Source organism: Natrix helvetica (genome assembly GCF_964273705.1).
Source record: "Natrix helvetica genome assembly, chromosome: 2".
Classification (NCBI taxonomy): Eukaryota; Metazoa; Chordata; class Lepidosauria; order Squamata; family Natricidae; genus Natrix; species Natrix helvetica.
Genome location: NC_138552.1, coordinates 191,371,574 through 191,399,318, shown reverse-complemented (window position 1 = coordinate 191,399,318; position 27,745 = coordinate 191,371,574). Strand labels below are relative to the sequence as shown.

Here is a 27,745-nt window from a genome sequence, read left to right as displayed (position 1 = left end):
TCTGAGGATAGTAGAACAAATTTAATTTGTTGCTTTTGGAATATATTTGGCTATAGATTATTTTAAGTGATTGGGATTTATTGTTTGTAAAAAATAAAATTTTGGATTTTATATTGAATATATCACAATATGCTGAATTCAATCTAAGCAAATGTAAAAAATCAGTATCAGTAGATATAACTTGATGGGGGGGAAATTTTATTTAAGTCTTTGGGGTAAATTTAATGTTAAAAAATTAATAGTACTATGAGATTAATGTATATTTTAAGAAGGTGGGGGAGAGTTATTTCCATCTTTGGGCCTATTTGAGAATAAATGTGTAAATCTCTGAAATCTTGCAAACTTTTAGATTCCACATGTAGTAAATAGAGATCTTTGTAAATCGATAAGCATTTCATATTTCATTTATTTTATTAATAATAAAGGATTTTATTTTGACCCCTAATCATACGAGAACCAGTGGAACAACCATTATTTTAAAGTAGTGAAGAAGGTATTTTATTGGGATGTTTACATTAAATAAGGGGTCATTGCTTTAAATCAATTGGTTTTAAAAACATTAGGATATCTGAACATGAGCAATCATATATTGCTTAAATAGTACAAACCAGATAGGCTGGCAGACTCATGGTTAACTGTGATTTAGGATCCTTAAGAGATGCAGTGCTTCAATGGAAACCAATAATTAAATTTTATAAAGAAAAATAGAATGAAAGGTAGTATTTGAACTATGGAATGGAATGAAATGAAGAATTGGGGTGCCTAATTTCGGAGAATCAGTAGGCCAAGAATTTAAAAACTATATTTCTTATGAATTAAAAAATTGTTAATTCATCAGAAAAATATTGTTTTGTGATAATTGGGCATGCCTGTCAAAGGATTCTTAATCCATAAAACATTGACCTTTCAATCCTGGTATCAGCCAAAATTCATGCAAGGATGGCCAGAATAACATTGTGTCTCTTTTAACCTTGCACAAATAAACTAACTGTATATTCTTTCCTTTTACTTCTAATAGTTTTAATTTTTAGTTCAAATATTTTGTAGGATTTGATTTCTCTTCATTTCTTTCTTTATCCTATCACACAAAGTTCTTTGGGTCTTTAATAAGTCTATTTGGTAAATCCAGTAAAAAGATATCCAGATTTTATTTTAATTTACCATTTTTTAAAAATTTTTAAAATGTTACCCAATTTTTTTATGGGGAGGTTTTGTTTTCAATATATCTAGAAGCACATCCTTTTCCAAGTTAATGGGGGGGGGGTTGTTCTCCATAGTGAGGGGAGGAGTATCCAGGATGGGTTGATCTTGTCCTCTCATTGATTGGACTGAGACAGATAAGTTCCTTAGGCCACGCCCTGGCCACCAGGTACTACCCAGTTATCGTCTCAGTCCCTCAGTGGATAGCTGTGATCATCCCAAAGTCCTGAGAACTACATTAATACAACCCTCTAGCGTAAATCGATCCTTCCCTGCCCACATGAGTACTGGGGACTTGGCTAAATCCCCTCTGGGGGAAAGAAGCCCGTGCTCCAGCTCTCCAGGACAGCACACAGCCTAGGACATTGCTGTGAGACCTAGGACACTAAGTGAGGACCCTTACCGGGCTAGCTAGCCGGGCGCTTCACAAAATCCGCTGCAGGGAAGGCGACACCAGAGGAGGCTCTACCAGCACCGGAGCGCTCCGCCGCTCCCCTCAGGGGTCAAGCGACGAACTGCAGAGCGCCCGTGCCTGCCTGCAATCACCAGAGAAGACTAGCAAGCCACAGAGAACAGGCGGAGGAGAGAGAGAGAGACCTCCAGCAGCAGCAGAAGCCGCTCGGCAGCTCGCAGAGTACAAGCTGCTTCTACAGGCGCCCGGAGAGGCATCTTTGAATTTGGAGCCCAGCACCATCTTGGAACCACATGGTCCAAGATGGCGGCTGCCTGTAGCACAGAAGATACCGGCAGGAGCTCAGCCCTGCAGCCAGAAGCCCCACCGGAGGCACTGAAGACCCTTAATCAGGCCAGAGACTGCAACTGAAGGTACTGTTAAGGGTGGGGGAGGCAAGGCAAAGGCCAAAAGGAAGCACATTTCCTCCAAGGTGGCAAAGAGGCAAGCTGTGGCTCCAAGCCTCCCAGAGGCAGAGGCACCAAGCCCTGGAGCGTATCTGCCACAAGGCCAGCAGTAAGAAGGACCCCTCTGGCCAGGAACCTGAGGAGAGATTACCTGGGCTCCCTTCACCCGGCAGGACTGCAGAGCCCCCCCCCCACTACAGGTGAGGATCCCCTTCAATACCTAGGGCATCTGGGGGTCTGTGCAGGGATGGCAGTCACCCCCACGCGTCTCAGCAGTGGGGCCATCACCTCAGGTCTTCCCTCCTACACCTGCAGACAGACAGCCACAACAGTGTTCCCAAATTTCCAGAATATGATGTTGCAGGCTTTTCAGCAATGCATGGTAGCGGCCTTTCAACAGCCACAGATGCAGCCTCAGGTGGCACCCTTGCCGATGGTCCCTAAGGGGCTGGAGTCCCAGGAGGAGAACCATCCAAGTTCCCAGGCCTCATCCCAGGAGGACAGTGAGTTGGAATCCAAAGAGGGAGAAATCATGGAGGACAAACTCTCTGAAGACGAAGACATGCCTCCTCCTAAGCCTACCTTTTCCGGATTGTTCTAGCCCTCTTTGTATAAATCCTTGCTGTTCAAGGCCAAGACAGCCGCCAAGCTGGGCAACAAACCAGCAGAAACACCAATGCACCTCCAGGGTTTCTCAGCTGAGAACAACTTTGAAGAGCAGGCCATCGAGACTGACATGGTGCCCATACCCAAGTCCTTTCTTGACCTGGTCAAGCGACAATGGGCATCCCCCACGGCAGGCCCCATGCCCACCTCTACGGACAAGACATTCTTCAACGTGGACAAGGACATGGTGCAGGTGCTGTCGCAACCCGCCATCGATGCACCTGTTATGGCCCTGCATACACCTACCAACATGCCCGGGGAACCAGAGAATGCTCTGAAACCGAAAGACAAGAAGGCTGATCTCGCCTTACAGAGGAGCCACCAAGCAGCAGCCTGGGCAGTGAAAGCAGCCACCACCGCCTCCTTCTTTAACCGGTCTTCTCTACTGTGACTACAGGATCTCCAGCAGCGAATCCCCATTTCAGATGTCAGGCCACACCAAGACATCAACAAGCTGGTGGCTACCATCCAGTTTTCTTCAGATGCTACCTTAGCAGCAGCCAGGTTTGCCTCTAGGGCAATCGCCTCTTCTGTAGCATCTTGCAGGTTGCTTTGGCTACGACAGTAGCAGGCAGATGTATGCCACAAATGATGCCAGGCTTCGCCCCCCTTCACGTGGGGATCCCTCTTTGGAACAGCTCTTCATCCCTTCCTGATAGAGAACAAGGACAAGTGGAAGATGCTTCCCACCGTTCCGAGGAAGGCCAGCCTCAGGGTGGCTCCATACCCCAGACATTTCAACCCCCGGGGGCAAGACTTCGGGTCATTCTTCCGGGGTCAGGATTCCTTCAGGGGGTCATATTTTGGGTACTCAGGCTTCAGGCAGTACCAGGGAGGCTTCCCTTCCAGGCAGAAATACTCAGATAGACAGCAAAGGGGCAGGCAGCAGAAGCGGTCCTTTCGAGGGGGCGGTGGTGGCGGCGGGTGCTCCTTCTGCAAGAACTAGCCCTAGACCTAGCTCACCTCCTATTGGGGGACGCTTGGCATATTTTGCTGACTGCTGGGACCTATCCTCTGACGCGTGGGTTCAGAACACCATTCGGTATGGCCTCTCACTCGAGTTCCTCTCCAGCCCTCCCAGCTTCTTCCGGATCTGCCCTGTCTCAAACAACCCGATCTGCAGGTTGCTGATGCAGGAGGTCATCCAACACATTTTGGACATCAGGGCTATCCAACCAGTGCCTCTAGAGCAAATAGGCCAGGGGTATTATTCCATTCTGTTTGTGATCCCCAAGGCCTCAGGCGGCTGGAGAGTGATTCTTGACTTGAAACGCCCGAACCGATTCATACGCTATTGGAGGTTTAAGATGCATTCACTGCATTCCATATTGGAAGGGGTTAGGCAGGGAGATTTCCTCACCTCCATAGACCTCACGGAGGCCTACTGCATATACCTATAGCCCCAGAACACTGTCAACATCTCAGTTTCTGCTACCTAGGTCACCATTTCCAGTATCGGGCCTTGCCTCTCGGGTTGTCATCTGCTCCTCGAGTTTTCACTAAGGTAATGGCAGCATTGACAGCGCATCTGAGGCAGATGCCTGTTTGAATTCAAGGTTATTTAGACGACCTGCTGTTGCAGTCAGCCTCCTTTAAGGATGCGCTATGACCACGGGTTTTCAGTAAACCTGGCCAAAAGCCACCTTCACCCCTCCACTAGTCTGATTCACCTAGGAGCCTTGATAGATACAGAGGCAGGCACGGTTTCTCTGTCATCAGAAAGACAGCTCTCTCTTAGGCAGCTAGCCTCCCAGGTAGCCGGGGAGCGTAGGGTGTCCTTAGCCATTCTGTCCAAGTTGCTAGGTACCATGGTGTCCACCATTGGCATTGTCCCTTGGGCTCGGTTCCACACTAGAGACCTTCAATGGTTCTTTTTGCCTTTCCAGCAAAGGCGCACGAGCCGCTCTCAGACCAAAGTCATCCTACCAGCAAAAGTAGTCCGGTCACTGGCGTGGTGGGCGTCCCCGGCGATATCAAAAGGGGAAGTCTTCAGAGAACCAGACCAGGTGACGGTAACAACGGACGCCAGCTTGTTCGGATGGGGCTCCCATCTGTGGGCTCAGATGGCGCAAGGACAATGGAGCCAGGCGGAATTAACTCACAATATAAACTGGTTGGAACTCAGGGCATTGGAACGCTGGGCCCTACTGCATTTTCACCACTCAGTCAGGGGCAGTCACATTCTGGTCCTCACGGACAACATCACCACCAAGGCACACATAAACAGACAGGGGGGGACCGGATCGAAGTTACTCATGCTGGAGGCCGAAAGACTGGGACATTGGGCCGAGAGGAACCTGCTCTCAATTGCCACAGAGCATATTGCAGGGGTGGACAACATCAGAGCTGACTGGCTTAGTCAGACCGAGGTGGACAACTCGGAGTGGAAGTTGCAGCCAGCAATCTTCGAGGAAGTGGTGAACTGCTTCGGCTACCTGGTGGTCGACCTATTTGCCACCCCTCTCAACACTCAGCTCCCAAGGTTTTATTCCAGGTACTAGACGGGGGTGTGGAAGGGGTGAATGCTCTCTGCTGTCCCTTGCCACGGGGGGGTCCTCTATGCCTATCCACACTTGCCCCTGATCCCCAGGGTCATACAAAAAATCTTACGGGAAGGGGCAGAGGTGGTGTTGATTGCCCCACACTGGCCCCGAGGCCTTTTGTTTGCTGACCTCCAATTTCTCTCAGTGGACAGGCCCTGGAGGATTCACCAGGAGAGGATCTCCCTCAGCCAGGGGTCGTTGGAGCACCTGGACCCTCAGTGGCTCCAGTTGACTGCCTGGCGCTTCAGCGGAGCATCCTGAGGGAAGACCACTTCTCCCCCAGGGTTATACAGACTATCCAGGCAGCTCGCAGACCCTCCACAGAGTGCATCTACAGCGCCACATGGCGCGCCTTCTCCTCATGGTGCGCTTCCAGGGACCACGATCTGGTTCAGACCACTGTTGCTCAAGTTCTAGACTTCCTTCAGGCGGGCCTGGACAGAGGGTTGGCTCCCAACATGATTAGGACATAGGTCTCGGCTATCTCATCGGTACTCCTGTACGGTAGGTCTCAGACACTGACTCACCACCCCATGGTCAGGCGTTTCCTCAAGGGAGCCTCCAATCTTAAACCGCCCACGGTACACAGGTACCCTTCCTGGGACTTACACAAGGTGCTGGATGCTCTGACAGGCCCCCTGTTTGAACCATTACGAACGGTTTCTCTTAAGTTCTTGACACTTAAGGTGCCCTTTTTGGTGGCCATCAGCTTCACCAGGAGGATATCCGAACTACAGGCACTGTCTACCAGGGAAGATCTCTGCGTGTTCCACCAGGACAGGGTGGTGCTACGGTTGGACCCCTCCTTCATACCCAAGGTGTGCTCTTGCTTCCATCGCTCGCAGGAGCTGATATTGCCCAATTTCTGCCCGGACCCTTCCCACCCTTTAGAGAGGAAGTGGCACACCTTGGACATAAGAATCTATTGTGTTTTTCTCTCTCTATTTTTCTCTTTCTATCCCTCTACCTATCGACCTACCTACTCTCTCCCTCTCTCCCTATCTATCTACTGTATTTCTCTTTATCTCTCTCTCTATTTCTCTCTTTCTATCCCTCTACGTACCTATCTACCTACCTATCTACACACTCTCTCCCCACCTACCTACCTACTGTATTTCTCTCTCTATCCTTTTATCTACCTACCAACCTACCTACTCTCTCTTCCTATCTATTGCATTTCTCTCTTATCTCTCTCTATTTCTCTCTCTCTATCCCTCTACCTACCTATCTATACTCTCTCTCCCTACCTACCTACCTACTGTATTTATCTCTCTCTTTCTTTCTCTCTCTCTCTCTCTCTCCCTTTATCTACCTAACTACTCTCTCCCTACCTACCTACTGTATTTATCTCTCTTTCTCTACCTCTCTATCCCTCTACCTACCTATCTATACTCTCTCTCCCTACCTACCTACTGTATTTCTCTCTCTCTCTCTCTCTCTCTCTCTCTCTCTCTCTCTCTCTCTCTCTCTCTCTCTCTTTCTCTCTCCCTTTATCTACCTAACTACTCTCTCCCTACCTACCTACTGTATTTCTCTCTCTTTCTCTCCCTCTCTATCCCTCTACCTACCTACCTACCTACTTTTTTTAAAAAAATTGCCTCTTCAAAACCTGAGTGCATCTTGTACTAGGAAAAATGCGGTATGTGATGCCTATTTTGAAAAGCCTCTATGTTGTAAAAATGAAACTTTGATGCAAATGCATTTCCATTTAATCTAAATTTCACAATAAATTTAAAGATTGTATTTAGTTTATAATGCTATCTATTGTTATTGAACCAATTTCGTTGTATTTAACTACAATGACAATAAAGATTATACTTATAATAATATATGCAATTATTTCTATTAGTTTATATTGTTTTGTAGCTTTTTTTTACTTTACATTAATTTTCTTTGTTTTACAAGTTACCAAATTAACTTGAAAGTTTTTGAATGTACATGTTATTGAAGAACATCATGAGAACATGGTATGCTTTCTTTTCCTCCTCTGCACGTCATGATTTATCACAATGCATTTCTTTATTTTTCTTTTTTCTTTGCTTCCTAGTGCTTTTCCACAAGGGCAGGGTCTGCTTTTTTCAGATAAACCAAGTGTTGATACATTAATTATAACAGGAAGCGACCAATAAGCTTGTCACATCATGGGCTGCGAGACAACAACTGGCCTAAAATCATCCAACCATTTTACAAGCCTAATGTGGGACTAGAACTCAAAAAATGCTCCTGGTTTCTAGCTTGGTGCCTTAACCATTACAACAAACTGTCTCGCTTTCCTTTTTTTCTCTCTTATTAAACTTAGTATACTTTTTTGTAGCAGTCAGCCTCTCATTGTGCAGATCACAGTTTAGATTCCTGATCATGCAGAACACCCATATGCAGAAAATATAAATTAACTTGTGTTTGTTTGCAGGGTTATAAAACTCTAACCATAGTAAATTCATCATGTATTTGATAATTATAAATGTAGATCCAGTTTACACAATTTTTAGCATTTTAGCAGTAACACTACTACTTTGCCCTTTAGTCGGTTTTGAAGGCTTGTTGAATGAAAGCTCAAGTCATAAAATAAGATTTTTACGGTGTGAATTCCTCTTTCATCTTGTCTACCATCTTGCATCAGAAAATGTTACATGTCTGGCAAAAAAAATGTGCTAAGAGACTTGTAACTTTGGAACTGTGTTGAGTGTTTTCCTGATAAACTGTTCCAGGAAACAATGAGATTAGTTGTGTTCTTTGACATGTTTTGAGTGCTGGATGAACACAGAGGCAAAGACATATGAAGGAGAGATAAAAGGCTGCAATGCCAACTGAGGTACTGTTCAGTAACAAATAATTCTGGAGCTGGATTATTTCCATTTTAGCAGCAATTATTGAATAGAGGCCAGATATTGTATTTGTTGCTTTAGTGATGATTTTTCAGCTGTGTTTTATTCAAGGGAACATTCCAGCTTTGAACAACTTAACGGGAATTTACGGAAACAATTAAGAATAATCACTTTCAAATCTTAGATGTTCATTCTCGGTATCATACATTTTGATTAATTAGTATACACTGTCTAGAGTTTACCATTAGCTTTTCTTAACTTGCATCCAGAGAATATTTGAAATATAAGTCATGGCAGAATTTTGGGCACTGCATACGCCAAAGAAATACTTAGAGGGATAGGAGCTAGCATCCTCATAGAAGGATGTTGTTATACCGAGTGATGGCAAAGAACATGTAGTGTGGCTTGTGTCAAAGAGAATATAGGATTCAACATCTCTAAGAAGTTTACCACCTATAAATGATGATCACCTATAAAACCCTTCATGACATACACCCTGCTTATTTATGGGGTTGTCTATCTGCAATACTTCCTACCCAATTGCTGTGTATGGTTGGGCAGATTGGATACCCTCAAGACCCCTTCATTCAAATGTCTTTTCATGGGACCAAGGAAGAGTGCCTTCTGTGTTGCATCCCTTTCCTCTGAAATAGCATTCCTGTAGATGTAAGGATGGTGCCACTCTCTTAGAGTTCCCAGACTTGGGTTAGTTTGTGGAGATCCTGACATGTTTTTGACTGTAATCGCTGTTTCTTTGTTTGAGTGACAATGTTTTGTTATGTTTTTAATAATTTCAATTACATATTTTGATAAATTGTAAACCATCCAGTCTTTTGAGTTTTGGAATGGATGGCCATAATAAATTATCATCCCTGAACTGCAACACTGTGATATGCAGTTTTTTGCCATTGGTTAATAGCAGTCCTGTGGAGATGCACATACCATAAGTCATAAACCTGTTGTATGCTCATGGCACATTTCAGCTGGTTTCAGTGACTTTTGTGGGAGATCTTAAGTCTTTTGCCTTGAAACAATGATTTACTTAATACATGGCATTCTGTGCAGCTGAATTCTGTTTATTGACAAGTGGTTTAGTGCATTAATTTAGTAATGCACAAATTCATTTGTTCAAGAATTGAAGGAGCTATAGTAGCACTCTGGTCTCCATATTTTCCATCTCAACAATCCCATGAGTATGACTTGTACTGGAAATATTCTGTAAAATCAATATTGTATTAATCTCTTTTTATTATGAATGCATATTTGGGCAATAAGACAGCATATTGAGGAATGAATGTTAATTAATATCCTGTATTATTTGATAGCTTACTTTTTCACTTTACCTTTGTTTACTAGCATTTTTTTTTTTTGCTCTAAAATATACATTGCATATTTATAGGAAAACATTCACACATTAAAGCCAAAATATTTATATTCATGTTCAGAAATAAAAGCACATGGGAGAATAGTAGTACAGTCAAATAGCTTTAGATGTATGGCTAGCATGTCCTTATCTGCTCTTAAAGGTTCTTGGAACTAAATATACACTGTATTTTCTTATATTCACAATTCTCTTTTCATGAATTTTTATTCATGGTCAAATTCCAGTGATTATCATTTAGAATTTTATGAAGGCAATAGATATATGCTTTCCTCAGTTTTTATCAAGCTGCTGATTTTTGAAAGTGGCTTATCAAAAATCCTTATAGTGTCAAGTTGCAGAGGTCAATTTTCTGGAATGAAACAAAAGGTTAAACTCTTACCTTTTTCTCGCTTTACATTTTCATTTTTGTTAATGGAGTACTTGCACTTTCAGCAAGTATAGATCCTGTCAGGAGTTGGCTACTTTTCTAGATGACAAATAGGACAAGATAGCTTCTTTCCCTTGTAAAAGGCTTATTTTGCTACCTGTTGGTGGACTATAAGATAGAATCTACTGTATATTTGACTTGGCTTTGGTGTTCAGTTAAGTTTTCCTGGCTATTCCAGATTGATTGTTAATTGAAATTGGAAGATTCTTCTTTCTTGCAGTGTCTCTTACAAATGATGGAAGCAGTCTTCATCTTTAGTAAACCCATTTGCTAAATCTTTTCATACACCTTTGGAAAAAGAATTTAATTTTTCAGTAGCTTAGGGTACATCATTTCATAGTTAGTTACATAGAGCCAGTTTGGCAAGCAATTAAGGTGCCAATGAATATTAGTTATATTACAGTTATATTAAAATTTTATGGTGTTCTCATTATTCAGCCGAAATATTTGGCATTGTTTTACTTTCTTAAATGTATGATTTCATTCAATCATATAGTAATATATTGGGGCTCAGGAATAATGTTATTATACTTTATATTTCAGAATATAAAAATTGATAAGCCTTTAAAAATTAATAGGGCTCTAGGAACTTCAAAGAAGGTGAATGGGTGTAATGATCTTTAGTGAATTTCACTGTAATGAGAAGATAATATAAACACTTATTAAAACAAGTGTTTCTATACTTAGGAGAGACCTTCTGTTATCTCTGGAAAATTCCAGACACACTTGCTCTGAACGTCATCTGAAGTGCCACCTAAAAGTGTTGTCTATAACATTGGCCAGAATATAAGTTGAAACTTTCTGAAAATGTGTGACTAACTATAGAGTAGATCGTCGCAGAATTTATTAATGTATTACATATTTTCTGTCTTAAAATTTTGTAACTGGTCCATGAGAGTGTAAACTCTTTGCAAGTATTTCTCTCAATGAAGTGTGTTGATTGTAAAAGTGTTACAGAAGAAGAAGAGATGAATTAGAACATTACATATGAGACAGATAAATGTTTTTCCTTATGTTAAATATTAATATAGTTACCAGAGAGAAAAACCATGATTTGTATGTTTTGTTTTAAAAGAATCTTTCCCAAATACAATACAATACAATACAATACAATACAATACAATAGCAGAATTGGAAGGGACCTTGGAGGTCTTCTAGTCCAACCCCCTGCCTAGGCAGGAAACCCTATACTGTTTCAGACAAATGGCTATCCAACATCTTCTTGAAGACTTCCAGTGTTGGGGCATTCACAACTTCTGGAGGCAAGCTGTTCCACTGATTAATTGTTCTAACTGTCAGGAAGTTTCTCCTCAGTTCTAAGTTGCTTCTCTCCTTGGTTAGTTTCCACCCATTGCTTCTTGTTCTACCCTCAGGTGCCTTGGAGAATAGTTTGACTCCCTCTTCTTTGTGGCAACCCCTGAGATAGTGGAACACTGCTATCATGTCTTCCCTAGTCCTTCTTTCTATTAAACTAGACTTACCCAGTTCCTGCAACCGTTCTTCATGTTTTAGCCTCCAGTCCCCTAATCATCTTTGTTGCTCTTCTCTGCATTCTTTCTAGAGTCTCCACATCTTTTCTACATCGTGGTGACCAAACTGAATGCAATATTCCAAGTGTGGCCTTACCAAAGCATTATAAAGTGGTATTAACACTTCACGTGATCTTGATTCTATCCCTCTGTTGATGCAGCCTAGAACTGTGTTGGCTTTTTTGGCAGCTGCTGCACACTGCTGGCTCATATTTAAATGATTGTCCACTAGGATTCCAAGATCCCTTTCACAATTACTACTGTTGAGCAAGGTATCACCTATACTGTACCTGTGCATTTCATTTTTCTCGCCTAAATGTAGAACCTTACTCTTTTCACCATTGAATTTCATTTTATTAGATAGTGCCCAATGTTCAAGTTTGTCAAGATCCTTCTGTATCTTTAGCCTATCTTCTGGAGTGTTGGCTATTCCTGCCAGCTTGGTGTCATCTGCACATTTGATGAGTTCCCCATTTATTCCCTCATCCAAATCATTGATGAAGATGTTGAAGAGTACTGGACCCAAAACAGAGCCTTGGGGTACTCCACTGCATACCTCCCTCCATGTAGATGCAGTTCCATTGAAGATTACATGTTGAGTGCGGTTGGTCAGCCAGTTACGAATCCATCTGGTGGTGATGCTGTCCAACCTATATTCTTCTACTTTATGTAGTAGTAGGTTATGGTCTACCTTATCAAATGCCTTACTGAAGTCTAAGTAAACTATATCGACGGCATTCCTCTGGTCCACTAATTTTGTCACTTTGTCAAAGAATGCAATAAGATTAGTCTGGCATGCTGTTTTTGACAAACCCATGTTGGCTTTTGGCTATTACTTTGTTTGCTTCTAGGTGTTCGCCAATTCGTTGCTTGATTATCTTTTCCAGAATCTTTTCTGATATTGAGGTCAGGCTGATAGGTCTGTAGTCTCCTGGATCTGTTTTTTTCCCTTTTTTGAAGATGGGAACCACATCAGCTCTTTTCCAGTCCTCTGGTAATTCCCCGGTGCTCCAGGATCTCTGGAAGATATAGTTCAGTGGTTCTGAGATCTCGTCTGCCAGTTCCTTCAGAACCCTGGGGTGTAATCCATCCGGTCCTGGTGATTTGAACTCGTCTAGGGTAGACAGATGCTCACTTACCATTTTCTTCCCTATTTCAATTTGTGTTCCTAATCTGATTTTTGTGGTGCTGTTTTTGATAGGTTGGACTGTTTTATCCCTGTGTAAAGACAGATACAAAACATGAGTTAAATAGTTCTGCTTTCTCCCTATTGCTTGTCACCTTCTTGCCACTTTCTCCCAGCAATGGGCCAATTGTTTCCTTAACTCTTTTCTTGTTTTTAACATGTTGGAAGAAGCTTTTTTTGTTATTTTTTACTTTTCTGGCAAGCCTTTCTTCATTGTGAGCCTTAGCTTTCCTCACTTCATCTTTACATGCTCAGGCTATTTGCTGATATCCTGCCTTAGTTATGTCTCCCCCTTTCCACTTTTTGTACTTATCTTTTTTGTCTTTCAATTTGTCAGAGAGTTCTTTATGCAGCCATGCTGGTTTCTTTTGGGAGCTGTTATTTTTCTTCTTCATTGGTATTGTGCTAGACTGGGCTTTTGTAATCTCATTTTTCAAAATTTCCCAAGCTTCTTGAGTTGTTTTCCCCTTGAGGATTCTCATCCATGGAATTTTTCCCAAGCTCTCTCTGAGTTTATTGAAATTAGCTCTCTTAAAGTCCAAGACTCTGGTTTCACTTCGTTCTATTACTTGTCTTTGCATAATGTTGAATTCCAATATTGCATGGTCACTTGCCCCCAGGGTTCCTGTGGCTTCAACACCTTCTATCATTTCCTCTCTGTTAGTGAGAATTAAGTCCAATATGGCTGATCCTCTTGTTCCCTTCTCTACTTTTTGGGAAACAAAGTTGTCTGCTAGGTTTGTTAGGAACCTGTTGGATCTTCCACTTGGTGCAGAATTTGTTTCCCAGTTGATGTCAGGGTAGTTGAAATCCCCCACTACCATTGTGGTGTGCTTCCTACATACCTTAGTTAGCTGACTAGCAAAAAGTTCATCTACTTCCTCTGCTTGGTTGGGTGGCCTGTAGTATAGACCTAGGGCAATGTCATTCCCCCCCCCCCAACCCTTAATATTGACCCAAATGCATTCAAGATAGTTCTCATCATTGTTGTGCTCTATTTCTGTAGAGAGGTAATTATTTCTTATATATAGTGCAACCCCACCTCCTCTTTTATTTGGTCTATTTCTTTTAAATAATTTAAATCCTTCTAGCTGTATGTTCCATTTGTCGGTTTCATCCCACCAAGTTTCTGTAATGGCAACAATATCGTATCTTCCCACTTTTACTTGAATTTCTAATTCGCCCTGTTTATTCCTCATACTCTGTGCATTCGTGTATAGACATTTGAGTCCATTTTGATTGACCCTGTGTTTACTGTCTACATAACCTGTGTTATGCCTGACTGCCCCTATTTTCTTTCCACTTGTTTGATTCATGCACATGGTATGGCACTCACTATTAAATACAAAGTCCAACAGTTGAAATTATAGGAAATTCTAAGCGCACAGTTTAACCAGTATTCACATTGCATGTTCTAAATTTTGTATTTGTTGCTTTACAATTTATTCTTCATAATGTTTATAGTACTAAAATGTAGACACCAAAGCCAAGCTCACTTATATGTAACTTTCATTGGTCTATATAATATACAGTATTATCTGGTGTATACTGAAAGAAAAACATGCCTATCACAAAATTGTTGTACATGGCTTCAGAAGCAGTTCAGCTATAGTTTTTAAATAGTTTATTCTTCATCTTTTGGATTCCTCCAATTTAGTAATCTACTGATTAATTAAATTGACCTATTGACTCTTTTAGGATGCTACCTTTGATATTTAGAAATATCACATAATCTGTCTTTTAGTCATACAGGATTTTTTTTTCTGCTTCAGAACTTGCTGTGAGAGTTCAGTACTATGTACCCTACAGAATCAAAAGTTCATCTGTTCTGAATATTTGTAGGTCAAACAAATTACATTAATAGCACTGGTAAAATAGTGTACTGTAAGTTGCTTAGATTCACCTGATTGAATCAGCATTTCTTTTATGAATACATTATTTAAACGTTGTATTTAAATATTAAAAACTGTTGAGATTGATCATTTAGAAATAAATGACAAAGAAATAAATTAGCTTATACTGCTATATTAATAAAAATATAGTGTCGTAAATTTTCCAACTCTGGTATCCATAACATTTAAGAAAAAATATACATAATATATATCCTGCATATGCCTTACATGCTGCAACAAAACAAAACTCATAGGGAGATTTAAGATAGGAACCAGTACTATAGGAGTAGAGATGATCTAGAAAACATTCTTCTGGTTGCAGAATGGTACAGGTAGTCCTTGAGTTACAACCATAATTGAGCCTCAGCAAAAACATCATTAATTGCAGTCATATGACCACAAGACACTGTAAATGACCATAAATGCTGACCAGTCACCAAGGGTCCAAAATATTGTCTCTGACCTGGGGCGGGGAGCTGGATGTCAGAACTTCAAAATTAGGTCATAAATCCCATTTTTAAGGTCTGTTGTAATTTTGAATGACCACTAAGTGATTGTAAATTGAGGACTACCTATCTTTTTTTTCCTTGCAGGTTTTTTTTAGCAACATTTTTTGGAAGTGGTTTGCCTTAGTCTTCCCCTAGGACTGAGAAAGAGAGAGATTGGCCCAAAGTCATGCAGCTGGCTTTATGCCCAAGGCAGGAGTAGATTCACTGTCTCCCAGCTTCTAGTCTAAAGACTTCAACCACTACACCAAACAGGCTCTCATACATTTTTACTGAGATGAAAATATGTTTCTTTTTAAATGTCATGCTGATATTCAGAAGAAAATTGTAGAGTAGGAAGTGGCATTTAATCATCAGATCTAATCCCTATGCTCAGTAGGAAAAAGCTTCCTCTAGTGAAGCTTAACTACTGGTTACCCAGACATATCTGTGTACGTTTTTGGCAATAGTACCAAGTTTTTTTACCATTGCCTGCCTTTGGAAATTTTTCAACTTCCCATGTAGCCTACAATCCTGGGATTTATTGGCAGTCTGCCTTGTATGCACTAAACAATCCAACTGTGCTTAGCTTTCTTTGAGATACGCCTAATTTTGGAAACTCCTCGTGAGCCCTACATAAAGCTGACTTTCATACGTCATTGTAAAGAAAAATTAAAGATTACATTTTTCATTAATATAGCTGTATTATGTATGAGCATCATTGAAATGCTGAACAAATGGTCAGTGGCCTAGCTTCTCGGTATGAGATATTCATGTCTCCAAAGCATAACCAATGAATCCCATGATGATGAAAAAGAAGTAATTTTTAAAAAAATTGTGTTCATGCTTCAATTAGCTTTTACTTTCATAAAAAAGTATAGCAAGAAAACATTAGACAGAAATATTGCAGATTAAAGCTTCTATAATATGTGAAATAGTTATATTTCAGGTATATCTTAAAGAAAGAACATGGATTTTGTAGTTTCCAAATCTATTCATGAAGTATATTGGTTATTTATTAATGACTAAGCACCTTGATAAATGTTATAAATGTATAAATATGATAGGAAGGTAGACTTCTCATTTTCTGATTTATTAATATTATTTTCATGCATATTTTTGTGCAGGTTCTGGGTGGATCGTATCATCAAAGTTATCCAGCTACAAACTTTCAGGACTATAATAATTGGGAGTCCCTGATGAAAATTAAAGAAGGGCTGTTAAGGCAAAAAGAAATTGTGATTGATAGGTAAGTATATCTATTGTACTCTCAATTTGCTTCAGATTTGCCTTGCAAAGCAAAGCAGACCCTTATTTTGCCATCTTTGAGTAGTGGGCTCTGGGGCTGTTTTAGTGCATAATGTATGCACAATTTTGTATACTTTTAAGTTTTTAATTTGTATAATGGTAATTATTTTTCTACTTGTTTTTATGCTTTGTAAGTCTTATAAGAAAGATGGGTGGCATAAAAATAATAAAAAATGAATAAAATAAATGTACTCTAATGCTGAATATTTGATCTCTGGTTACCTTTGTTTGTCGAAGCATAACAAAGCTCTGCATTAAACTACACTGATATATAAAAAAGTATTATTGTTAAATAAGATGCAATTAAAATTGAACAGTACTATGGAATTGGTCCATTTCAGTTTAAACCAATAAGCAATTGTCAATGTGTTGTTTCTGAAGGTTTATGTATAACATTTGATGCAGTATGGCTGCCTATATTCATATTTATTAATGGGAACCTGTGTAGTCTTTTCTTAATTCACATTTTTATGGGTCCAGCAACCAACCTTTTGGTGTACCTAGGTATTCTTTGCTTTTCTTAATACTTGCATGAAGAAAATTACATAATAAAAACAAATGCATATGATTAAGGATGTTTAAAAAAGTGACATCCATACTGAAATCATTATGGCAAAGGTATATCCTTATATAGGTTTTGGGCTGTGATTGGCATTTCCTTGATAGAACAAGATAACCACAAATATACATTCTCATTCTCAGCATTACTTCTATTTGCATGGATTGATTGAAAGATAAAAAGGGTTCATGACTCTTTGAAGATAATTCATTAAGAAATGTTGACAGTTTAATTGAAATTGTTTATAAAGCACCAACATTAGATGACTGTAATAAAGGTGTGAAGGCACGGGAAGGTTCCTATTCCCTTCTGCCTAATTGCCATATGATTTAGTTTTGCTTTATTTTTATATTGCATTATTTTCATTACTTAGCAATTATTAAACACTACATTTTAACACTAGAGGGAGTAATACCGTGTTTCCCCGAAAATAAGACACGCCCTGCTAATAAGCCCAATCGGGCTTTTCAGAGCATGCGCCATAATAAGCCCTCCCCTGAAAATAAGCCCGCCCCCAACTATTTAAGCGCATGCACAACTGGTCCCCGCCATTACCACTGTACCACCTATCGGTACAGCTTTCAGGGCAAAAAGAGGGCCTGCCGCAAAAAGAGCTGCAGGCCAGCAATGCGATCACCCCGTCCTGCTTGTTCCCTCTTGTGCAAAAAAAACCAAAACCACCCACCCCAATGGTAAAGGAAGCCTGCCTGATTCCCTTCTCTGCCGCCCCTTTAGCGAGGGATGGCAGGTGGGGGGGAGAGAAGCGAGGTGCACGTCCTAGTGCTACCAGACTGACACTCCGCTGCGTTCCTCGCCCATTTGTCCAGTGAAGCCTCTTGTAAAAAAATCCTCGCAAGTTGAACTCTTGAGGTGGATAGGCGCCTTCTCTGCTCAGCTACCTGCAGCATGGCCATAAATCAAGGCTGGCAGGCTTGCTGCAGTTAATTCCAGGCAAAGACCATGTGAGTGAGGCATGGCCTCCACAGCCCCTGACCCAGTGCAGTCCCAAGGGAGAAATGGCAGAGGAAGGCCAAAGCAGACTCAGGACCAGGGCAGCGGCCTCCAGACCTGCAGCTGACCAGCGCCCTTCCAGAGTGGCTGCCAGGGACGAGTCAAGGAGACAGAAGGCCTTAGAAAAACAGGTGGCCGGGGCGGAGAGGCCAGCACAAGTTGTTAGGCCTGAATCCCCTTGTAGATCTAGATCTCCAATAGGGCCCAGCTCTCACCATTCTGGCTCTCCCCCACCCCCCCGGGGTTTCAGCCCTTCTTCCCCTTCCATCTCCCCTGCAAGATCTCGCGGGCAGGTGGCTTCTCCTTCACCTCCCGTCTCACCAAGATCGTATAGGGAGGGGGTAGGAGATCCAGGGGAAGGGGGATCTCGGGACTACCTTCCGGCCTCACAACTTGCCCCCCAGGGCCCCCCGTCCTGGGGTCCTTCTGATGAGGACCTAGAGGATCTTGACCTTCTGCCTGACAGCATCAGGAGCTCATTTCCTCCGCTATATCTAAGGGCTTTGCCTTCGGCCTTTCCCAATAGGAATGCTCCTCTCAAGGAGTGGCAAGGCCTCATTCTGTCTCCAGGTGCCCCAGCTCTCCATCCTCTCTCGGGGACAGGATCCACCTAGGCCTCCTTCCCCTTCGGTGGTTAGTGAGGGCTCAATTCTAGGGGAGGTGGCTCATCCAGACCTGGGGTTCTCGGAAGATGAGGACTCTGTTCCTCCTGACCCTCCGGCATTTCCAAGCCTCTTTCATCCCCTGGCCTTCAAACCTCTTATACATAAGGCTAAAAAGACTACCCAGATTGGTACAGGGGCTCCTCCAGTGTCTCAACACAGAGATCCCAACCTGGCTATGTTTATAAATCCCAATACAGATAAGGAGGAAGTCCCAGCCCCCCCCCCCTTTATTCCTAGAGGTGGTTAAGAACCAGTGGTCTCGACCTTCCTCCTTGCCTAATCCTGGGAGTAATGATCGGCACTTCTACAATATGGAGCAGGTCTTCTCCCAAGCTCTACAATTACCAACAGTAGACGCCCCCATTGCCCTTCTCACTAGTGCATCTACCGTAGCCTCAAGATATGGCCGACAAACTAAAGCCCGAGGACAAGTGTGCAGAACTTACACTTCGTAAGAATTTCAACGCTTCGGCCTGGGCCATTGAGTCAGCTGCTGCAGCTTCTTACTTTAATCACACGACGGTTATGTGGCTACACCAATTACAGGACCGCATTCCACTCCAAGATGAACGTCTTCATTAAGAACTCACCAAAATTATCTTGGCCACTCAGTTTTCTGCAGACGCCACTCTAGATTCCATCAAATTTGCTTCAAGAGCATTGTCTACCTCAGTAACATCAAGGCGCCTCTTGTAGCTTCGCAATTGGCAAATGGACAACAAGTGCAAATGGAATTTGGCAGCAGCCCCTTTCACCGGCCCCAATCTCTTCAGGGCCTCGCTTGACCCGATCCTTGTGGAAAACAAGGACAAGAAGAAGGTCCTTCCCTCTAATACCAAGAAGCCAGAGTCCCGTCCGGCTTCTTACCGAAGACCTTCTTCTTTCAGGCCTCCTGACCATGACTATTGCCAGCAGCGGTATGCCCCCTACAGATATGACAGACAGAGTCACTGTCCTTTTTATCAGGATAGGGGTAAATATCAGGGTCAGTCCAAATGGCCCTTTCGCGGAGGGGGCAGCCGCCCCTTCCGCAGAAGGAAATGATTCCAACCCGGGTCAGCCCATAGGCGGCCGCCTTGCATCCTTCACGGAACAGTGGGACCAGATAACATCGGATGCCTGGGTCAGGTCAACCATCAACCTCCGTCTGGAGTTTCTCTATCTTCCCCCAATGCTCTTCAGGACCTTCCCTCCGTCCAACGATCTGGAACGACGTCGACTAATGTGTCTAGCCATCCAACATCTGCTGGACATTCGAGCCGTCAAACCGGTCCTGCCGGAGGAGCACAGGTTGGGTCTATACTCCAACCTATTTGTTGTCCCAAAGAGCTCTGGGGGATAGAGGGCGATCCTGGACCTGAAGCGCCTAAACTCTTACCTCGTCTACCAGCGCTTCAAAATGTCCTCCCTCAGGTCCATCCTCCTGAGGATCCGACAGGACGCTTTATGGCCTCAATAGACTTGATAGAAGCATATCTGCATATCCCAATACTGCCAGCCCATCGCAGATTCCTTCGCTTCTCCCACGAGGAGCACCACTTTCAATACAGGGCTCTCCCATTTGGTCTAGCCTCTGCCCCCCGCACGTTCACGAAGGTCCTGGAAGCATTGGCGGCTCACCTGTGATCCCTCCTGGTGAGACTCCATTGCTATCTCAACAACGTTCTCATCCTGGCCCAATCCCGAACACATGCAGTTCGCGACCTGAATCTGACCATCCAGACATTACAGTCCCTGGGATTTTCCATCAACTTCCCCAACCATCAAAGCTAAACTAAGAAAATTATTCCATCAATAGATATAGCATTTGAAGGGAATAATAATAAATGAAAAGTAATAATTTAATTGTTAAGCATCTGTAAAAACATATGCTAACAATCACTTGCATTCTTCCTGAGATAAGATATAAATCCTTTATATGCCACCCCTATCTCCTCCAGGAATCAGCACGTATGCTCTATCTCAAATACCAGAGCAATCCTCACACCTTTTGTGCTGTTAATAAGGGACCAAATGGGCAATTAAGCAAACAGAAAAGGGAAAAGATAACAAAACAAAACATAAACACTACCAGGAAGGTGTAAATCTAAGTTAGGATATATGCCTGAGTTTTACAGTGTAGTTAGATTACATGACTAGAGTAATTTAGAATAATTAGGATACCAATTTGAGGGAGCCTGAATGTGTTTTCAAAATGTGAAGTATACCTATGGTTGACACGTGTTGGGGAATCTTACCACAGAACAATGGTGAACTCTTAATAATACACCTTTAAGCCTGTGCAAAGATAAAAGAGGAAATAGGCCCTCTCAGGAGAAAGAAATCTTCCCCAGCATTTTGGGTTGGGGGGATTGCAAAGGATTTATTAGCTATTCCCCAGCATTTTGGGGTGGGGGGAATGCAAAGGATTTATTAGATTTTCTAGCTCGGACCCGAGGCAACTGGAAACTCGACACAAAACACTTTCTCCCTCCGTGCCTCTCTCTTTCTCCCTTCCCTTCCTCTGATTGGCTGGTGACTAACTGTCTCTTGAGCCCAAAAGGCCGGGGTGAAGAGTCTCTCTCCCAAAGGCCCATGAGGAAGGGCTGGGGACGGAAGAGAAGGACGAACAGCCAGGTCCCTCACAGCGGAGGCGAAGTGATAAGAGGTGGATGACTGGGGGAGAAACCTTGGGGGCGAAATAGGTGGGCGAAGAGCAGGAGGAGAACAGTCCCATTCCACGCTAGGACGAGCTTTTCACTTCTCCCCCCTCGCTAAAGGGACATCGAGGAAAGGAAGAAGCCAGGCAGCTGTTACATTGGGGATGGGGTGGGAGGTGGCAGGCCAGCAACACACCTCGCACCCCATTCCCTCTCACGCAAAAAGAACACCTCCCACCAAGCCCCAATGATAACGGAGGGGCTGGTTGCTTCCCTTCCTTGACGTCCCTTTAGTGAGGGATAGCAGTGGGGGGAGATGTGAGACGCGTGTCCTAGTGCTACTGGAGACTAACAGCTCCACTGCGTTCCTTGCCCTTTCATCCTTGTAAAAAAAACCTCGTGAGTTCAACTTGCGAGGTTTTTTTTTACAAGGGGCTTCACTGGACGAATGGGCGAGGAACGCAGCAGGGCTGAACAGGTAAGAGGCACGCCTCGCTTCTCCCCCCCCCACCTACCACCCCTCGCTAAAGGCTGCCTTTACTATTGTTGCAAGGTGAGCAGTGTTGGGCTGCGAGGCGCGCCTCTTACCTTTCCAGGTCCGTCGCATTCCTCGCCATTGTGTCCAGGGAAGCCCCTGGTTAAAAAAAAAAGAAACTTCTCGCGACTTCAAGAAGTTTGATAGAACTTGCTAGAAGGGTTTTTTTTTTACCAGCGGCTTCCCTGGACACAATGGCGAGGAGTGCTATGGAGCTGGAAAGGTAAAAGGCGCGCCTCGCTTCACGCCTACCCCAGAAAATAATAAGCCCTCCCCTATAATAAGCCCAAGGCCATATTTCGTGGGTCAAAAAAATAAGACCCTGTCTTATTTTCGGGGAAACACAGTATTTTTTTACATGGTTTTGCATAGTATTACATTTGTGCCTTGCACTGGCTCTCTTGAAGATAACCTACACCAGTGGTCGGCAAGCCGCGGCTCGCGAGCCACATGCGGCTCTTTACACACTTTAATCCGGCTCTTCTGTGTACCGGGCGCCCGCTCCCCTCCCTCCTCTCGGGCACTTCAAAACAAGCGCCTCTTTCCCTTTTTTCTTTTCAACCCACAATGATTAGGGAGGATCCTGAAGTCGGGCGGGGACGAGAAGCGAGGAGGCAGAAAAAGAAACGGAGGCTAAGGAGCTTCCCCCCGCCTCCTCCCAGCAAAAATCTAACCGGGGAGCCGGGCGGGCAGTAGCAAATTAGCCGATCACGCTGGCTCCCTGATAAGATTTTTGCGGGGGGGGGGAGAAGCTCCTTAGCCTCCATCTCTTTTTCTCCCTCCTCGCTTCCTGGGGCTCCACCAATGGGGGAGCAAGGCCCGCCCAGCGCCGGCTTTGGGCTAACACAGAGGTCTGCAATGTTGGCTGTTTTAAGACTGGTGGACTTCAATTCTCAGAATTCTGGGAGTTGAAGTCCACCAGTCTTAAGAGCCAATTTTGCAGATCCCTGGGCTAATATGATTGATGCCCTTGGTGGACTTCAATTCTCAGAATTCTGGGAGTTGAAGTCCACAAGTCTTCAAGCTGTCAGGTTTGAAGACCCTGGGTTTTTTTCTCTAAAGGGTTAGGGGTGCAAGGGTCTTGCTACTTGACAGCTTTAAGACTTGCATGCTTCAATGCCAGAGTTCCTGAGCCAACATGACTGGAGGAGGAATTCTGGGAGTTGAAGTCCACAAGTCTTCAAGCTGTCAGGTTTGAAGACCCTGGGTTTTTTTTTCTAAAGGGTTGGGGGTGCGAGGGTCTTGCAACTTGACAGCTTTAAGACTTGCGTGCTTCAAATGCCAGAGTTTATTGAAACTAAAAACAGTGTACCATCCTATGTATTTTCAGTTTTAAAAATGTGGCTCTCAAAATAAATTTCAATCGTGGTTTTGGCGAGATTTGGCTCAGTTGAAAAAAAAGGTTGCCCACCACTGACCTACACTATGCAACTACTTCTTTACAGTACTTTCAATTGTTTTGACCTTTATTGGCCATGGCATACTACACATGTCTACTGAAGTGTTCGTGCTAATACTGGCACTGTTTATTGGCAAGGATTACCTAGAATGGTAGTGTGAATAATTTCCAAATGCTAGACATATGACATAAGTCCCTGGAAATAATATCATTTGCTGTGTTCTCACTTAAACAACAGAGTGATGTTCAAAATGCTTTTTTAGGAAGATAAACTCAAAGGTTAAGATTTGGAGGAGTATCGTTCCACATAATGGAATAATACTTGAAATTCTGAAGTAGCTGCTGATCATCATAATAGAAATATGATGCATTGATCATCATTAATAGAAATATGGTTAACATTGTGAGTCTGTTGATTAAATGCATGGTTTATGTTCCTTGTAGAGTTGTATTTGCTTTGACTTGATCAGTGACAGAACAAAGCCATATTGATATTGCTTGATGCATAATTGAGCCATATCAAAAAACTGGTCTTAAATTTAATATGATTAAATTCTACCGTAGAATTCCTCCTAGCAAATCCACTGTTTGTGTGAATCCATTTGCCTCATGCTCTGTTGAACTTCATGCTGTTTGCATATACTTTTAAATATTCAGAAACATAAGTTCAATTTTGCACAGTTGTGCTGTTCTTGCCCTTTTATATGATTGCTCTTTTTTTTTACTGCCTAAAATATATTGGGGATGCATTCCAACATGGGTTACAGGGTCCCGTTTGTTCTTTCTAAAAGCCATCTAACAAGCAGCTAATGTAATTTCTTAGGATTCTACCAAGCTATGCCCTTTTGGAAGGAATGTTACTGTTAATCAGCTTCAGTTCTAATTCCAAGTTCTCATGCCAAGTACTAATGCTATAATGGAGAGGGAATGCTCTCTATTATTGTTATAGAGCTATTCATTTTATAAACCTTTATCAGGCTTGTAGAAACAGTGCTTCAACCCTTTGTTCTTTTATTGCTGAAAACTTAGGCGTGCTTACTTAAAAGTAATCCTTTTTTAACGGAATAAAAACAATTTTGAAGACATTTGTGGGATGGCTGAAAATTATTATCTTGTTTTGAGTTTCGGAATATGCTTTTCAGAGCCGAGTAATAAAACTAGGCATCATTGGTAGCAAAGGCGTGCAACAATGGTACAACATCTGATAGCATAACATATCCTCTCGCCTTCTCGAAGATCCCATGACTTCTCAGTTACATACGAGAGAACTGGCATCAAATTGAAAGAGAGCAAGGGAAAGTTCCATTGCATGAGTGGATATACACTCACACATAGTTGGACCTTTTCCATTACTCTAAATCTGGCTTCACCAGAGATTTATATCAATGAAATATATATTGCACATGCTGTCTTTTTCATTTGAGAAGACAAGAATTAATATCCAGGATATATTGAAATATATATTTTCTATTCTTATCTTATGTTTGGTCAAATATGACAACAATTTCACCAAAGCAAAGGCAATAAGATATACAGTTTGATGTAGTAATTAAGGCACCAGGATAGAAACCAGGAGATTGTGAGGCACAAAGCCAACTGGGTGATATTGATCCAGTCATTCTGTCTCAGCTCTAGGAAGCAGGCAATGGTAAATCACTTCTGAAATCTTGCCAACAAACCTTTATCATTTAAACATGTAGCTGTGTTTATTTGCCTGTGTTATATCATAGCAATAACAGCAAACAAAATTATATAAGATGTATCTGAATACAGTTACATTTGACTTCAAAATAACAAATTGGTTACTGAACGTTTAAAGAAGATAGTGCAGGTATGGAATCAAATTTAGCAGCTGAAAATATTATTGAACCTAAAATAACTGTTTAGTTTTCTGAATGTAGAGTATAGAGAAAAAAATAGTTCAGACTATATAACAATTAAATGCATTATTCTGAATTTGAAAGGTGTATATAAAATAACAAGGAGCCCCCCAATATTTCAAGTTTGTCCATATTTAAGTAACGTCTGTTGAAAGGAAGACAGAATCAATACAATTTCAATCAGCATCTATAAGTAAATATTATGCGTGTGAAGAGTAAATGTATAACTAAAAATCTATTGCCTCTTAGCACCTGTTTATCTGCCAAATAAATTATATGCAGTATGTTTAAAATACTGTATATGTAGAGGAGAAAAGAAAGAAGAATCTTGGGACTGGTTTTTGAAATAACCAACTTCAGGTTTTATTAAACCCATTGGAAGAAATTAAATTGAATCAGCATTTATAATTAACAGGAGGAAAGGAGGGAGAACAAAGTGGCCTCTGTGTTCCAATATAACAGTGGAGGAGTTGTACAAAGAAAATAACTGTCAGCATGAGATATTTCCTGGCTTCTCAAGGGAAGATTTATACATCTCCAATAAGATACAGTTTCCTGCGAAAGGGGAAAAATGGAAGTGATAAAGAAGAATAACCTGTAATGAATCATAGAATGCAATATCAGCTGAACAGCCATCAGTATATTTTCTATGTGTGTGTGCACGGATAGCCATTCATCTTCATGTAGCACAATCCTGTCTGCACAAAGTATTCCAAGTAGCCATAGGTATATTAGCTCACTTCTGTTTATGGAATCCCTGTTGCTGTAAACAGAACTTTGCATATCATCACATCGGCCTAATTGTGTAATGGGGAAACAGTATGTTACTCTGATTTTTATTTAAGGTTGCTATAGATTGAAATTACAAGATTTGTTCACTAATCTTAAAAAAACGGCTTTATTCAAAAACACAAGAGATATTTAGAGAAAAGATGTAAGAAGAGTGATGAGCTCATAAAAGTTCAGTCAAGTAATATGCTCAGTATTCTGTAAGAGATCAGCATTGAAAATTGACAGTTGTCTATACAGGTCTAATAAATTTCCTTCCAGTAGTAGCTACCTTAATAATAAAACAATGTTCTGGTATGGCATATATATTAGGAGATATATATCTGTAACATACAAAAATAGATCTTTAATGGAATAAACAGCACGCTTTCCCTAACAAAATTGTCAAGAGTTTGTATCCTGATTGCTGGGATAGAAATGCAATAAATAAATAGACTTACATAATAATAAAATCCATGAATTAAGAAACAGTCTTCTTGTCATTAGGAAGGTAATAGCACTATTATGAGGTGTGTTGCTTGGAGAATACAGTGAGTTATTGTGGATGGGGCATTCCAGGATGAAGAAAAGATGCATGGATAGTATTTCATTGCAGATTGAATATTAATCAATAATATGACGGGGTTGCCAATGCAGTTTTGGAATTCATAAACTTAGATATAGCTTCCATATGACAGGAATATTGACTAACAAGAGGTAACCCATGACCAATTTCATCCTTAATGGGACTTTTAAGACATGAATAGCTAGATGCTATTTTATATAGTTCAGACCCTCTACCAGTACTGAACTAACAGATCTTTTTAGATGACTCTATACAGCACAGTGGTTTTATATCATTCTACCCAACCCACCAGAGTGGGGAGGTAGGGAATTCTATGGGTCGCCTTCTAAGGAGATCCATCTAATAGGACCAGGAAGAAGGGCCTTCTCTCTAGTGTCTCCTTCCCTGTAGAGCATCATACTTGAGATAAGATTGCCCCCCACCTTGATAGTCTTTTTCAAGACCCTGAAAACTTGATTTTGCCAACAGGCCTGGGGACCCCACAGTGGAATGGAGCTCATCAAATGGCTTATTTGAAAATTGTTGCCAGGAGGTGTGGGGAGGGTTATTGCTTTTTATTGTTTTCATATTGGGATTTTCATCTTTGTAAGCTGAGAGTGAGTTGGGCAGCCATATAATTTTTTCTAAATAAATCAAATAAATAAAATTCACATTTAAGTCATGAAAAAACCTGTACGTGGGGTTATGTCTAACATAATACCTGTGTGTCTCTTTGAGAAGTTAAAGTAACATATATCATTTTGATAGGAAATCACAGGAAGTAATAGATTTACTATCACAGCGCATTGCAGACTTCATCTCCAGTATTGTGTTCCGCACTGTTATCTCATATTAAGAGGATTCAAATAACCTGGGACATTCAGAGAAGAGGAGTTAGAATAATCAAAGGACTAAAAAGAAAAGAGTTTAAAGGAATAGGGAATGCTTGATCATGAGAAGAAAAGACTGGGGATACAATAGAATTCTTTAAATACAGTAGCTGAAATATGTCAAACTGAAGAGCAAGACATGTTCTCCATTGCTCCATAGTGCAGGACATGAAATAATAGATACAGAAAGAAAATTCTCATTGATTGTTAGAAAGGCTTCTTGGTACTCAGAACAATTTGGCAGTGGAACTAATGGGCTCTTTGTTCACTAAATATGTTCATGCAGAAGCTGCCATGGATGCTTTAATTTGAATTCTTGCCCCAAGACAGGAGGTGGATTCACTAGCTTAAATGCCCAATTCCAACTTTATGATTATATGATTCTGGATGCTTTGTAAGGAAGGATCTTCAGATTCTAGGCTAGCACTCCCCAGACAAATCCTCCTGGAACGGCATGCAATCATCACCTCTGCAACTATCCATGTTAATTTCTTTTTATTGGATCCAGTGGAAAGAATATCAATTGTTTGG

The 27,745-nt window shown here is 41.8% G+C and overlaps 1 protein-coding gene across 3 annotated transcripts in view; it reads left to right on the top strand.

Moving 5' to 3' along the window:
• The window catches only part of CEP85L (centrosomal protein 85L), a 138,289-nt gene that overhangs the window by 85,263 nt on the left and 25,281 nt on the right, over positions 1-27,745 (top strand). For all 3 annotated transcript variants that reach the window (XR_014174720.1, XM_081945085.1, XM_081945084.1), the window contains exon 4: positions 16,123-16,244. Coding sequence is in view for 2 of the 3 variants with exons in the window: in XM_081945085.1 (XP_081801211.1) it covers positions 16,123-16,244 (122 nt within the window). In the remaining variant the exon portion in view is untranslated. The remainder of the gene's footprint in view (positions 1-16,122; positions 16,245-27,745) is intronic.